The following is a 14559-nucleotide window of genomic DNA, read 5'->3' as shown; positions in this document are numbered from 1 at the left end:
CACGAGCGGGAAGCGGCACGGAGGGGCTTCTGAGAGTTCGCCGAAGCTCCGTGAAGGGTCTGCCGCACGCGTCAAACGAAACATTCCGGAGTTCACTGCAGCAGAATGAATCACACAACTAAGAAAGAAAGCAGCTCCTGATTAACTGACCTTTTATTTCTGTCTCGATCATTCAGCGCATGACATAATGTCTTTAATCAGAGTCTTTTAGGGTGTAACCTTCTCGACCACGGCTTCAACTGCTTCACATGTCAGATTGGAAACATTATGGCATTGACTGTCAGCACTTTTCATTCTTACAGATAGTTCTTAGTTATATTTTTAACTTAAACCACATAACTACAATAAACTCATCTATAGCAGGATGTGAAAACTGAAACAGAAGATGCACAAAGCATTTTCGTGCATTTATTAACTGATGTAAACAACCTCCGTTTCTTAGCCACAATCTCAGTTTGTCTTTAACTCGGTGAAATGACAGCATCCCGACAATGACAGACACCACAGCTGGTGATGAGTGCCGTGAATGCCAGGTTAGCTGCCCCACTTTCTGAGGATACCATGTGACTATACAGACAGCATTTAGCACTTGTGACATGCACTTTCAGAGGTTTACCTGCGTGTCACTGCCTGGCAGCTGCCACAGTATGAAGATTCACTAAAGCAAGATGGCACTGCAGAATAAGATGTGATATGGTGGCACTTGTCACATGTTTACCCGCTGCAGATATTATAAAAATGCTCTAAGGTGGGGATTTTGTTCAGGCTAAAACAGAATATTTTTTGCTTGTTTATGGAAGAATCCAGACTGCTCAATTATGTATTTATACCTTGGTTAGTTTTAACATCATAGCACCTCTCAGGACACAAACTGTTGGCATCACAACGGAAGCATGAGTCTCCGAACTGTGTTGCAGCAGAAGTTGATGTGACGGTTTGCTCTGAACAAGTGGCAAACTCCTAATTTTGGCCCTCGCCGTTCGCCGTTTAAGCCCGTACGTGGCAGTCAGAGAGCTGTACACAGCAGCTGAGGCTGATGCTGGTCCTCTCCTGCAACAATTCACTCATACAAGCTGACATCCTGCTCTCAGACAGGATATACTGAAGCAAGGACCCTCTTTACGTTGTCAGACTTGTTTTGACGCCTGCTATCAAGCATTTGAAACATGTTTACCGTGTCGGAGCTAGTTGTCTTGCTGGCCGTCCTGTCTGCCACTGCGTCCGGCTACTTCGTTAGCATAGACGCCCATGCCGAGGAATGCTTCTACGAGCGGGTCAATTCCGGCACCAAGATGGGCCTCATGTTCGAGGTTGCCGAAGGCGGCTTCCTGGACATCGATGTAGAGGTAAGATACTTCACCGAGATAATAAACCAACCACCTAGCACGGGTAAATATGTGGGTTTTTCTGTACTTAGCCGGCGCCTGTGATACAGAAGGCCTGTGCTAACGTTAGCTGGCGCCGTCTGCGTAGCGTCAAGTGATAGCAGTTGCTATCCGTGTTTATGGCTGTGAACTGACTCTCGAACGCAAAACATTTTAGTTTCTGGGTTGAATTAGTACAGAATTGTTATCCGGCCATCTTTCTCGCGTTAAATGTGTGACAATGATGATTAAATTATTCATAACGATACAGGAAGTGCAGAATTAGCTTAGTGTCCGGCTACGTTATGCTAGCTAACTAACATAATGCAGCTAGTACGATTTCCGCTATCTAAATAACACATTCTAAGAGTTAATATTGCTAGTCCTCTTTTGACTCGTATTTTGTGGAAAAGTCGGTGTGGTTAAAAGTACAATTAAGTGTTTTGTGTTCACAGATGTTACTGCCATATGCTACAACATGTTATTTATGTCGTACCTTTATGCGGCAGTGTTTTCTATTTAAATCTTGTTTCTCTATAGATAACAGGACCTGATGGTAAGCAGATTTACAAAGGTGACAGAGAATCTAGTGGGAAATATTCTGTGGCAGCACACATGGACGGAACCTACAAGTTCTGCTTCAGCAACAAGATGTCAACCATGACACCCAAGATCGTCATGTTCACGATTGATATTGGAGAGGCCCCTAAAGGCCAGGACATGGAGACAGAAGGTACACCAAGGGTGTTTGTGTTGGTTAATGTATACAAATTAGTAAGTGTTGTATCTCATATACTTAAGCCTTTCCAATATGGATCATGCAGAGTGCAAACCATCTTTTGTTTCTGTGTTCTAAGGTTATTGATCTTGTGTCATTGTGCTAGTTTCTTTCCCCCTTTGACTTTATTTTGGGCACTCTTCTCCTCTTTGTAGGTGGTGACAGCTGGGATGGTAGGGCACAGGGCAGGCTATGGCAGAACTGCTGTTGTGAAACAGACTTTTGAGTTTGTGATGCACTGCAGAGTTTTCTCTAACCAGGGTTGTTTCCATAGTATAAACTAATATTGTGCATTTCTACTATGTGTAGTCAAGCAGTTGTGATGTTTGTGAATGGTTTGAGTATTTGCACAGTAAGAACACGTTGGATCTATGAATGTCTCTGGTGATAAGATGGCATCACCTGCGACATGTGTCACAATTGCCAAACTGTTATGCATGTGTTGCATACCTCTTGCATGTTTTTTGTGCACAAGAGCTGTTTTGTGGCCTATTACTCATTACTTTTACCTGTTCCAGCCCACCAAAACAAGCTGGAGGAGATGATCAACGAGCTGGCTGTTGCCATGACAGCTGTAAAGCACGAGCAGGAGTACATGGAGGTTCGCGAGAGGATACACAGAGCAAGTGAGTCCTGATTCAATGAGAGCACGTAGCAAGAACCAGTTTGTCTTTGGATTGAGTGTAATTTCACACAATGTCTCTTCTTCTTCTCTTTCTAGTCAATGACAACACAAACAGCAGAGTGGTGCTGTGGTCGTTCTTTGAAGCTCTGGTTCTGGTGGCAATGACACTTGGACAGATTTACTACCTGAAGAGATTTTTTGAAGTACGGCGAGTGGTGTAGTGTGATTAAATAATCCCTCTGTGTCCTCCACTGTTTCCTCCAACACCAAGACCGATATTTACACTCTGGAAATGAGACTGGCAGTTTTGACTTAAGCCTACATATGATTGGATCTCAGATGTTCTGTTCTCATGTACCTACTTGGTTCCTTCTTTAAAATGTAATTAGTGTTTGTTTGGAATGGATGGCTAAAACATTCAACATTCTGAGATGGGTGTCAATTTTCATTATTTTTTCTTTTGTTTCACATATTGTTTTTGTCCAATACTGTCTGATAATTACAGTTAAATACCAATTGTTAGCCAGTACAGTTTTGCCTGTGTGAATGACTGTGAGGCTCATAATTTTTAGCAAAGGCAGGCAGAAGAAAAAGACGTAGAAATGCACATAAATCGATATGTGGAGTCACCACAGGAGAATGTAGCCCTTATTAAGATAAAAATAGGTTCCTTTTCCTCTGATAAAAATGGCAAACAAGAAAGAAAATGCATTTGACTTCTGTCTAAGATGCAGGAGGTTTTGTTTCCATCGTCTAAGTCAGACAATGTATTGGCAGATATGTGATATCTGTACATTGTGTTAATGCTCTCAAACAAAAAATTGCACTCCTGATGGATACATCTGAATATCTGAAGGACTTCCACTGCAGCTGGTCTTTAAGGGAAACTGTACAGCTTTTAGCTCTGTTGATTCATTGCGAGCCATGCCACATGGGGCTTCAGTTGACATCCTTTGTGTACGTAGTTCAGAAAATGACAATGGGCGAGTGGTTTCTTGGCCTACAAGTTCACAGGTTGATTTAATTTTCATACACTTAGGTTAAACTTCACTTAGCAGTCAGACCTTGAAGAGCTGAGGCAGGGTTGGATTTTAAACTGAACTACTTGGGGTGCAAGTGTAGAGGAATACTGAAATACATGTTACATGTTGATTGAGGGAGGGCGAGTGGGTGGGGGGGTCTGACATCTAATGACTGCTGTGTGCTTTAGTTGCTTCTTCTATAGTTATTTTGTTGGGGTTGGGGATTTTAAATTATATGATTGTATACAATTTTGAACTGTTTGTTTTTCCTGGAGCATATCCTGCAACGTGCAACTGTTTGGATGATGCCGTTCAACTGAATTTTACCTTTTTCTATCCCTATACAAGGTAAAAACTTAAGTCCAAGGCATTAGCTTCACAGTGAGCACACCGCAGCAACACCGTAAGAGTTGCATGTTTCTGGATATGCTCCAGTTTTGTATTAAAAACAATCTTTGGTGAACTCAGGCAGGTAAACTGCTCTGTACACAGTCTCCTCCTTTTTTGTGATTACAACAAAATCTGATAAGTGGATCTGTACAAATGTAGGATGGTTGTGGAAAATGCCCCAGGTTTCATAATAAAGCCAATATTCTGTACAATTACTTGGATGTCTTTCTAAGCAGGTGGTAACTTTTTTTTTTTTTAAATTTTTTGAGAAAGTTTGACCGTAAGCCGTTGAATTCAGCTCATGACCGGGAAACAGAAGCTCCTCGTGTACCGTACAGTTCTGCTGGAGTGTTTTTATCTTATAAAATATGATGTAATATTATAGATTGAACTACCCAACAGTGATTAGCTTCATAACAACCAGCTAAAATGCTAAAATGCTAGTTATACTTTATTGCTAAAAAAAATATCCTATTATTGAGAACTTTACTACATCTTGCTGATAATACCTGTGTGCTTTAGTAACAGTAAGATTTTGAATGCAGGACTTTTACTTGTAGTAGGTGCTGTAATCATGTTTTATTACCACAAGCAGTGTTGTGGTACTTGAGTATTAACCCTCTTGCTCTTTACTTAGTACTTAATTTTTTTTCTGCATTTCAGAGAGATATACTTTTACAATTATTTACAACTTACGAGTTACTTTGTATTTTGTATATTAAGATTTTACAAATCAAAACACATGATCTTAAGAATCGTGATGTGCATTGTTAAAGACTCATTTAACCATAGCTCAATAGATAGATCCAAGTATTGTTATACTGTGGAACTTTTACTTAAATAAGAAGGCGAAGGTTTCCTCCACCACTGTTGTAGTTATTAGAAATAAACAGTAAAGTAAATTAAACCAAATTGAATTAACTAAAAAATAAAAATGCATCCGTACGCGGAACGATGCTCGCGGCAGAGCTTCAGTTCCCACCCGGCTTGTAAACATCAGCGCACCAAAGGAAAGGCAGCAGCGTGGAGACTCAGACCAGCCGCGGCTAGCGACTTTAGCACAGAGCTCAGCTTTATGGTTCACTGCCAGCATGGATAATACGACAGACGGGACGTGGGGCAGTTTACCTGTTAAACTTAACGACAGCATTTTACAGACGCTCGATGAACTGAAATTCACACACATGACACCTGTACAGGTAACGTTCGTACTGTGCGTGTGCCTCGCGCCGCTCTTCAGTCAACGCATCATCTGATTAATGAATGTTTTTTTCCCTTCCAGTCTGCTTGTATCCCGCTGTTCATGAGTAATAAAGACGTGGCTGCGGAGGCGGTAAGTGTGAGATTTAACCAAAGTAACCAAGTACTTTTACTTAAGTAAATTTAACCAGTTCACCTTAACCACCAGTTGCTGCTGTTAACTGGTTTATTTCTGGAGGCTGAGGAAGTAAAGCAGTTGTGTCAAACCTCCAGTGGATGCAGGTGGCCAAACGAGACAAACTGACCATAAATAATTCACCCTTTATAAAATATTCAATTTACTGTCATCTAGTGTGACTAAGAAATGTTTTCCATTTTAACCTGAAAATAACTAAACTGACTCAAACCAGCTGCCAATTCGTTTGATTTCAGTTCAGTTGAGGCTCCGGACTGTTTGATCATTGCTGACCTCTGGAAATGGCTTCAGGACGTCTGGACAAAACTCCCTTTCTGTCTTTTTTATTGAGTGTTTTCTGTGCAGATCAGTAAATATCACGTTGTTGCAGGTGACCGGAAGCGGAAAGACGCTTGCTTTTGTGATTCCTATAATCGAGCTGCTCCTGAGGAGAGAGGAGAAGCTGAAGAAGATGCAGGTGAGGATGACAGCAGAGAGGAGAGAGAGGAAGCTTTCAGATCTGCTCCGGTATCTGAACTTTGAACGCTGTTTTCTGCAGGTCGGTGCCCTGGTGATCACCCCCACAAGAGAGCTGGCCCTTCAGATCAGTGAAGTGATGGAGCAGTTCATTCAGAAATTCCCACAGTTTACGTGAGTCCCTGAAGAGGACCTGAGTCTTCTTGAATGGTCGTTGAATACACTCAAAGTCCACTTGCTAGTTTCTTCTGTGGCTTCCCCGCAGCAGTTGAAAGCTCCAGAAAAGTGACATTATTTTGCCAGGAAACACATCTGAGTGTTTTTTTGTGTGTGAACGTGTATTTTAGTTGCTGCACTTTGGTACAACAGCATGATGGACATTAATTTACAGCGTCTCCTCCTGTTGTCAGGCAATCGTGTCGGTCTGCTTCACACACGTTTGTTTTTTTCAGGCAGATTTTGCTGATTGGTGGCAGCAACCCGATCGAGGATGTGGAGAAGTTCAAGGATCAAGGGTATGTGATGGTCACAAATACAGCTGGAAACATTACACTCAGATCTTTTAAAGGAATGCTTCAACGTCTGAGGCAGGCTACAGGCTTGATGCTAGAGCCAAAGCTCTTCTCGTCTCACTCCTGGCAAGAAAGGGAATATTGTACCAGTCGAAACCAAACGCCGCCCGACTCGCAGTGCGTCACCCTCCAGCTCGAGTGTTTAGTGGTCTGGTGCAGCCCAGTGCATTGTAGTAGTAGGTAGTTGTAGGTTTTCTACCTTTTGAGTAAAGGGTATTACCACAGCCATTTTTCTCTGTTTCCTCTGGTCATGTTGCACCAATTTCAAAAATATTTCCATCATTCTACTGCAGAGTTTTATGAAAAGACCACCTCTCCAGTGGTGAAACACCCCTTTAAACCTACCAGGAGAAAGGGAACAGGGGCAGTAAAGATTTTCTCTTGACGACTTGCGTCTCTGTTCTTCAGGGCAAACATTGTGATTGCGACACCGGGCCGTCTGGAGGACATGTTCAGGAGGAGGTCAGACGGTCTGGACTTGGCCAGCTCGGTCAAGAGTCTGGACGTGCTGGTTCTCGACGAGGCCGACAGGCTCCTCGACATGGGTTTTGAGGTCAGGTAAGAAATGAGCTCAGGGCCCTTTAACATTTCTCATCTTTTAATTATTTTTCGGTCTTGGTGCTGCTAACAGGGTCTGTGTGTGTGTTTCTGGATCCAGTCTGAATACCATCTTGGACTACCTGCCTAAACAGAGGCGTACAGGCTTGTTTTCAGCCACTCAGACGCAGGAGCTGGAGAAGCTGGTGCGGGCCGGCCTCAGGAACCCAGTACGCATCACTGTGAAAGAGAAGGGCGTGGCCGCCACCGCCGCCATCCAGAAGACGCCCTCCAGGCTCTCCAACTACTACACCGTGAGTCAGCTCAGTCTGGTGCCGGTCTCACATCAATCAGCCCTAAATGAGCATTCATGACACGATGTTCGAATGTTTCAGATCTGCAGAGCAGAGGACAAGTTCAACAGCCTGGTGGCGTTTCTGAGGCAGCACAAGCACGAGAAGAACCTGGTCTTCTTCAGGTACGTTAACACGGCCAGGCTCTACGTTTTCAATGTGAACACGGAACCCCTGACTGGTTCTGTCCTGAGACAGCTCCAATAACGTTAACACCTCAGAGGAAAAGAGAAAGTCAGTGTTTCTTTGTGTAATTCTACTATAAACTGTACTAAGTAACTGAAAGTAAGCCAAACAAAATCCAATCCAGCCGATCGTCAGCAACAACGTCGATCTATCAGGAGATCAGCTGTGACTCAAACCGCAGCACAGTGACGCCAAAATCCAACCCGGTTCTAAAACTACTTGGAATCGAGCTAAATCCATTCAGCGTCTGCCCGGCGTTGTGCCGTCACTTTAAGTTTTCCTTCAGGTGCGTAGTTACCAACCGAGGCCACCTGTTGCTGTCTCTCATCAGTACCTGTGCCTGTGTGGAGTACTACGGTCGAGCTCTGGAGACGCTGGTCAAGAAGGTCACCGTCCACTGCATCCACGGCAAGATGAAAAACAAACGCAACAAGATCTTTGCAGACTTTCGGGCCCTGAAGAGGTGAGACCTGATGTGTGTGTGTGTGTGTGTACAGGTAAAATAAATCTGCTTCTGTGGCTGATATGTTATCTTTGTGTTATGTCGCAGTGGCATCTTGGTGTGTACAGATGTCATGGCCAGAGGAATTGATATCCCTGATGTGAACTGGGTGCTGCAGTATGATCCTCCCAGCAGTGCCAGGTGAGTGCACTGCACAAGTCTGTGTGTCGTGGTCGTTTGTTGGGATGCTGAGATGTTAAATCTGGGATCTGCCTACATTTTAAGAATGAGCTCATCTTTTTTTGTCTTTGTCTCAGTGCCTTCGTGCATCGATGTGGACGCACAGCACGAATCGGCAACCAGGGCAATGCCCTCGTCTTTCTGCTGCCGATGGAGGAGTCATATGTCACTTTTTTGTCCATCAACCAGAAGGTGAGTAAGCTGTAACCCTCGAAATGCTGAGTTTATTCAGTCAGGCAGCCCTGAAATCAGTGGAAACCATCACTTTTTATTCCTGCTTCCAATGCAAACAGACATCTGAGACCAAACTGGAAGCGCCACTGGTTTAAGCTGAGATGAAAAAATGTTTACGTAAGACTTTAGTTTAAAAGTAGTCTAAAAGTAACAGCTGTTAAATAAATGTAGTGGAGTGAGATGTTCCACATTTCCAGCTGAAAATGCAGCTGAATAGAAGCACAAACTGGAAATCCTCGTTTCCTCCACTGTTTCAGACATAGGCGTGTTGGTATTCTCTGTTGAGCACTGTTGATCATGTTAGATTGTTAGTGATGAAGATTCCTGAGTGTGTGCGGCCCAGTCTCAGAAATGTAATCCTCACGAATGACGTGTTCGGTCATTACTTCAGTGCCCGCTCGAGATGATGCCCCCTGTCAGCGACGTGGTGGACGTGCTACCCAAAGTGAAGGCCATGTCTCTGGCTGACCGCGCCATGTTTGACAGGAGCATGAGAGCCTTCGTCTCGTACGTCCAGGCCTACGCCAAACACGAGTGCGGCCTCATCTTCAGGGTCAAAGGTGAAAACAGCCTCTTTATGTTTGAGTCAGTTCTGTCGTCTGCGTGAAGTGCAAACTTAACATTCTCAGCCTCGTTTCTTTGTCCAGATCTGGACTTCGCCTCTTTAGCCCGCGGCTTCGCCCTCCTCCGCATGCCGAAGATGCCCGAGCTGAGGGGGAAAACGTTTCGGGATTTCACCGAGACAACGGTGGACACGGACACCATCCGCTACAAGGACAAGAACCGAGAGAAACAGAGACAGAAGATGCTAACAGAGGCGAAAGAGAGGACTCCCTGTCCCAGAAAGAACTTCATCAAGAACAAGGCCTGGTCTAAACAGAAGACCAAGAAGGAACGCAGGAAAAAGATGGCGGCCAAGAGGAAGCTGGATGAGGTATTTCCACGCAGTGACCATTAAATGTCCTGATAAGACCGCGTGCATCAGTGGGCTGCATTCATTTTAACTTCTGTGTGTCCGCAGGGCTCCGACGTGGACGACGAAGACATGAAAGAGCTTTTAAATGACACCCGCCTCCTCAAGAAGCTGAAGAAAGGGCAAATCAGCGAGGAGGACTTCGAGAAACAGATAACAAGCAAAGCGAAGTCAAATAAACAGAAAGCAGAAGGAGCATCACAGGGCAGCTTGGGAGACGAGGACGGATCTCCTCACGCAAAGCAGCACCTCTGACATTTGATTCACCTTTTGATATGACGGCTTTTATTGACAATCGTCAGGCACAGTTATAAATAAAGCTTGATGAGTTCGTCGCTGACAGCAGACGGGGTGAGGACTCCCAGGTCCGTGAAGAGGAGGGTGATGAGGGAGGGAGGCGTGTAATCGATCATCGGATGCTCGTCTGACAGGTTCTGTACGGTCTTCAGGGTATCTGCTTTGTACTGTGGAGGCGAGGAGAAGACCTGTAAACAAATGCTCTAAAATAGAATAAAAATGAATCCACACTTTGAACTCGTACCTTAAATTTATCAGGCACGTCCTGTTGGTTGAGCGGATACAGGCGGACAAATTTGAAGCTCTCTGCCACCACGTAGAACGGCTTATTGTGAGCTTTGGAGCACACGGCCATCTGATAAGTGCCGATCTGCAACAGCAAAGAGGAAACGTTTAGTTCTGTTTGCATCAAGCATTATCAATACTAAGTGAAACCTGGGGTCTGTGTCACGAAGCAGGATTCGTGGGTTTTACAGCTGTGTTTGATCTTAATGGAGAATGCCACTGGTTTATCATTGCATTGCTGTAATACTGTCAGACTGCTGATGGAGAGTTTACAACAAAAATCAGCGGCCTTTTATTCCACACATTCTTCTTCCTTGTGCCTACATTACCCATAATGCAACTCAACCCCAGGCAGTTTGGTTGGAGATTAAAGTGTGTTACGCTAGTAGCAGTTAATGTAACATCAAGCAGACTGATGCTGGCTGGAGTGAGGCAGTCGTGGTCCCAAAGACCTGGAAACAGACTTTGATGTGTACCATCAGTGGAGTTCTCCTTTAAGAACCTCTGTCACATGAACAATTAGCTAGTTTGGTAAACTGGGCCGGTTGACAGCCATCTTTGCGACACCAGTTAACCTGTTATTTCAAAGAAAGCCAGACTTGAACTTGATACAGGCCCCCGACTATTTCCTGAAACGCACCTTGTTGATGATCCCTCCACTCTCAACGACTCCCTCTGCGCCGACAATAACGAGGTCGACTTTCTCCAAGACGTACCTGTGAACAGTGACACGAACACGCTGAATAAATGCAGCTGCGATCACGTGACCAATGTGTGACTGAGTGGTGGTTTTTAACTTAAATAATGAGAAATGTTCTTACCCCACAGCTGCATCCAGGACTACCGTTACTGGAACATTGAGCGTTCTCAGAGCTTCTGCCATCTGTCGCCTGAACACAGAGCACGTAAAAAAAAAAGGAAGCTTCAGTGAGTTTGTGTCCCCTCGGAATAAAACGAGGACACATTTTACTGGCTGTATTCACTCACCCGGCTGAGTCCGGCTGCGATTCAGTCACATAGACAGAGAAGCGTTTCTTCTCGCCGGCAGCTTTCTCCAGCACCCGGAGGACGACTCTGGAGTACGAGTGAGTCAGGATTTTCTGAGGGGAACACAAGAGGAACGTCACTGAGCTGCCTCAACACTGTGCATAAAGACTGTCGTATGTCTGCCCATGCTGAAGCATCTCACTGGAGGACAACAATGACCTTCAGCCTCAGCAGGCAGGTTTTAGATAAAGTTGTTTTCAGTCCTGGTAGAGTTCAGACTTCTTGCCAAAGGTGTCAAATCAAGCCCTTAAATGTTTGATAAGGTGTCCCACAAGGATCAATATCAGGCCCACCTGTTTTTTACTCCAGATGTTACTCTGTGCCTTTGTGGTGTTGGGTATTGTTAGCCATAAAAGGCTGTAACATTCGTCTATTAGTGCAGAACCATCACGGGTCATAGTCTGGTGCATCCAGCTACAACAGCAATAAGGGGATAAGACAAAGATGGTGCGTCGCCGCTGCTCCACAGTTGTAGCTGCACTAAACTCACATCAGTCCGAACCGTATCTGTGTGTTTCTGTTTGCAGGCTCACTTGGCTCAAATGGCCCCTCGTGGATGAATAAATGTTATGAATTAAATTACTGACATGCATTTTCCATCTGAGCACTGGAATTTCATTTTTATGCTGATGTTCTGGGTGAATAAAGTGTAACCAGCAGTAAATAAGTGGTAACATGTATGTAAAACAAATACTCACAGCGCCGTCTTTGATGAAGGTGTGACACAGCTTGGCAACCTTGGCCCTGGACATCGAGATCTTCTTCAGAAACAGTTCTCCTCTCTCTTCCATCACCTTCTTACAGCGAGACAAATCCTGACAGAGTGAGAAAAGTTAGCCAGGAGCTCCAAATGTGATCAAACAGGAGGAAGCCTGGAACAACTGGAGTTCAGACAGCAACCAATTAAACAAGCATGCCCTAAAAATACTTCTCAAAAAATAAAACAAAAAATCCCATTTTTAAATATTCCCAGCAGTCCCACTCAAATGTAATCTTTTATTTATTCAACCAACTGTTCAGTTACTTTTTCTGTAAGTCTTGTGCCTCATTGTGTTCAAAATAGTGTTTGAAAGTCTGCCAAACATGTAGATAGATAAAACTGTATGTAATTATAGTAGCAAATACTAAACCTCTTATTATTTAGTGTTTTTGGTGAAACATTCTCTCTCTTTTTTGGTAGTGTTCGGCTGTATTTGATAGTGACACGCAGCAGGGCCACAGGTGGGGATCGAACCCGGGTCTCTGCAGTGAGGACTCAGCCTTGATAGATGGTCCACGTTCTACAGCTGAGCTGCCCCACAGTTCACTAATGGAGTGTCGGTTCGTTCAGGTGCGTGGTGATGTCACCTCACCTGGTGCTCCAGAGATGTGAGGCTGATGAAGCGCAGGAAGAGCTCTCCTCCCGAGGACACGGCCACAGAGGAATCCACCCCTGTGAGGCGGTCTGTGGCCCAGGTCAGGCTCTCCCTCAGGCCCAGGAGCGTTTCTCCTGAGGGGGGCAGGAACATCTTATTAAGACAGGAGGTGGTTCACCAGAAACACGGGAGCTTTGTTCAGAACAGGTGCTGTTGAAAGGAGGCTGGGAATGAACGCACCTTTGTCTCTCTTGAGGAATTCGAGCAGAGTGCGGATCGCAGCCACAGCAGAGGCCATGTCCGGGTTTTTCATCATCTGAGCCCTGAAGTACTCCACCAGCTCTGACCCGGGACAGTGAAACACAGTGAACATCTGCGCCACAAACCACAAAACATGAGAGGAAACGGGAAACTTGAAACAACCTACCTTCTTCATTCATCCTGAAAGTCACAACAGAGTCTCGAAGCTGAAGTCCTCAGGGTTAAAACAAACCGCAGGTGGTTTTTACTGGATTCAGTCAGTCCGCAGTTTGTGACACATGCCAGAGCTGCTGACTCCCTGACTGCAGCCTTCGTTCAGACCAAATTATATACTCCGACTTCAAAATGTCCGTTTTAAATAAACACTTTTATCCACAGTTCCCACCGAAACACGCTCGAGTCTGTCTGGAAGGTTTTGTTATCAGTATTTGCTGAGTTGCACAGCTTTAACTCAGCCTGCTAGGAGCTGCGTGTTGATGTGTCGCGTAGAGATGACGTAGCACGCACTGCGTGCCCCCTTCTCGTACTGTGGGAAATATCGACAACATGAGCTTCAACAGATTTTGTTGGAAAGATTTAGTCTAAAAGTAGAGTACGCTTGTGATTTTTGTAACTATGATCCCCATTTAGCATTTATAAGCAATATATAATCATTTAATCAATTGATAATTTATTAGAATGTAGTTCTAAGCACAATTAAGTGTTTAAGTATTTGTCAACAACTAAAACTCCTCCTGTGGACCCAATAAATGGAGGCTGCTTTATAAACTTATTATTTATGACAGCACAGTAAAATATAGGAGTAAAAATATAAAATATGTCTTCATAGGAGAAGTTACAATTGCTGGAAAATACTGTACATTAATAATCAATTAAAAATGTCCCTGTTGTTGCATACAACTAAATTACAGTGTTTCATAAGCAATTTCTTAAATTGATGTGCTCATAAATACTAAATAGGCGGACTCACAGTAAAGTGTTACCAAATATGTTCTACATAATTTAGCTGCAGATCATTGTTGATAAATTGTACATTCACAAATCTGAATTTAACTGAATAAATGGACCAAACCCTGCTTTAACTGTACCATCTTAAATGAAAGATGGGAAGAACAAAAAAGCAAGAAAGAGCTTGATTTAATTTAAACTTTAATTAATGGATTTCAGTTGATTTAGTGGACTTAGTGGACTTTGCATAAAAAAGCTGAAAAAAGATATATATACATCTTGATTGCTATGTTCTCAAAACCTTGTTTGTTTGTTTGTGAGACTTCATGGGTCCTCACTGGGACCAGGTTCTTTCTGCAGTTCTGAATTAGACCACCAGAGGGCAACACGGTCATTTTCAAGTTCTGTGAACTTTACTCAAGGTTCACTCATGAGCTCATACAGATTATTTCCTACCTGTAGAGTAAGTAGAGCACAACTGTTGATGTCTTCATTAAATAGAATAAGTTTAGTTCATTGAGTGTCCAGAATGGAAATCTTCCCTCTCTTCATCAGTATGAATGTGCTCAAAGTTTCACTGAAACCTGCCAACTACATTTTAATCTCTTTTTGTGCACAGCTGCAGCACTTCGGTCATGTTGGCGCGAGACAGACTAATTGTTTCAGATCCCAAAAGTCTTAATCCCAACGGACAGCGTGAGACAGTCATTTAATCAATTAGTTGATTTGTCAGCCATCAAAGAATGAGCTGATCAATAACACAAGCAGCAGATAACCAGATTATTCCCATAATGATCA

General features: G+C 43.8%; 3 protein-coding genes across 3 annotated transcripts; 2 read left to right on the top strand and 1 right to left on the bottom strand.

The window, feature by feature from the left end:
- Positions 1–997: 997 nt before the first annotated feature.
- On the top strand, positions 998–4388 carry tmed2 (transmembrane p24 trafficking protein 2). The gene is made up of 4 exons (XM_041960151.1): positions 998–1346; positions 1905–2097; positions 2661–2768; positions 2864–4388. Exons 1-4 carry the CDS (start codon positions 1167–1169, stop codon positions 2986–2988), a joined length of 606 nt encoding a protein of 201 aa, XP_041816085.1. The 5' UTR covers positions 998–1166; the 3' UTR covers positions 2989–4388.
- Positions 4389–5200: 812 nt separating this feature from the next.
- ddx55 (DEAD (Asp-Glu-Ala-Asp) box polypeptide 55) lies at positions 5201–11690 on the top strand. Its single transcript, XM_041959798.1, has 14 exons — positions 5201–5378; positions 5462–5512; positions 5946–6032; positions 6114–6205; positions 6484–6546; positions 7012–7161; positions 7262–7454; positions 7536–7618; positions 8011–8142; positions 8230–8322; positions 8439–8553; positions 8987–9155; positions 9243–9529; positions 9617–11690. The coding sequence occupies exons 1-14, from the start codon at positions 5271–5273 to the stop codon at positions 9821–9823; spliced, it is 1830 nt and encodes a 609-aa protein (XP_041815732.1). The 5' UTR covers positions 5201–5270; the 3' UTR covers positions 9824–11690.
- Positions 9837–13289, bottom strand: eif2b1 (eukaryotic translation initiation factor 2B, subunit 1 alpha). Its single transcript, XM_041959799.1, has 9 exons — positions 12980–13289; positions 12793–12894; positions 12550–12686; positions 11896–12012; positions 11138–11250; positions 10972–11040; positions 10791–10866; positions 10110–10235; positions 9837–10032 (listed from the first exon to the last, which is right to left on the bottom strand). The coding sequence occupies exons 1-9, from the start codon at positions 12990–12992 to the stop codon at positions 9877–9879; spliced, it is 909 nt and encodes a 302-aa protein (XP_041815733.1). The 5' UTR covers positions 12993–13289; the 3' UTR covers positions 9837–9876.
- Positions 13290–14559: the final 1270 nt, after the last annotated feature.

This window comes from Chelmon rostratus, chromosome 19 (genome assembly GCF_017976325.1).
Source record: "Chelmon rostratus isolate fCheRos1 chromosome 19, fCheRos1.pri, whole genome shotgun sequence".
In the NCBI taxonomy this organism is placed as follows: domain Eukaryota; kingdom Metazoa; phylum Chordata; class Actinopteri; order Chaetodontiformes; family Chaetodontidae; genus Chelmon; species Chelmon rostratus.
Note: the sequence above shows the minus strand (reverse complement) of the source record. Positions and strands in the feature narration are given on the sequence as shown.

Coding starts and splice junctions, on each gene's coding strand:
- ddx55 (XM_041959798.1), top strand. CDS start 5,271: ATGGATAATACGACAGACGGGACGTGGGGCAGTTTACCTGTTAAACTT. Junction 6,033..6,113: donor AGAAGCTGAAGAAGATGCAG/GTGAGGATGACA, acceptor TGTTTTCTGCAG/GTCGGTGCCCTGGTGATCAC. Junction 8,554..8,986: donor TTTTGTCCATCAACCAGAAG/GTGAGTAAGCTG, acceptor TCATTACTTCAG/TGCCCGCTCGAGATGATGCC.
- eif2b1 (XM_041959799.1), bottom strand. Junction 12,687..12,792: donor ATTCCTCAAGAGAGACAAAG/GTGCGTTCATTC, acceptor TGCCCCCCTCAG/GAGAAACGCTCCTGGGCCTG. Junction 10,236..10,790: donor GTGGAGGGATCATCAACAAG/GTGCGTTTCAGG, acceptor TTGCTGTTGCAG/ATCGGCACTTATCAGATGGC.
- tmed2 (XM_041960151.1), top strand. CDS start 1,167: ATGTTTACCGTGTCGGAGCTAGTTGTCTTGCTGGCCGTCCTGTCTGCC. Junction 1,347..1,904: donor TCCTGGACATCGATGTAGAG/GTAAGATACTTC, acceptor GTTTCTCTATAG/ATAACAGGACCTGATGGTAA. Junction 2,769..2,863: donor CGAGAGGATACACAGAGCAA/GTGAGTCCTGAT, acceptor TTCTCTTTCTAG/TCAATGACAACACAAACAGC.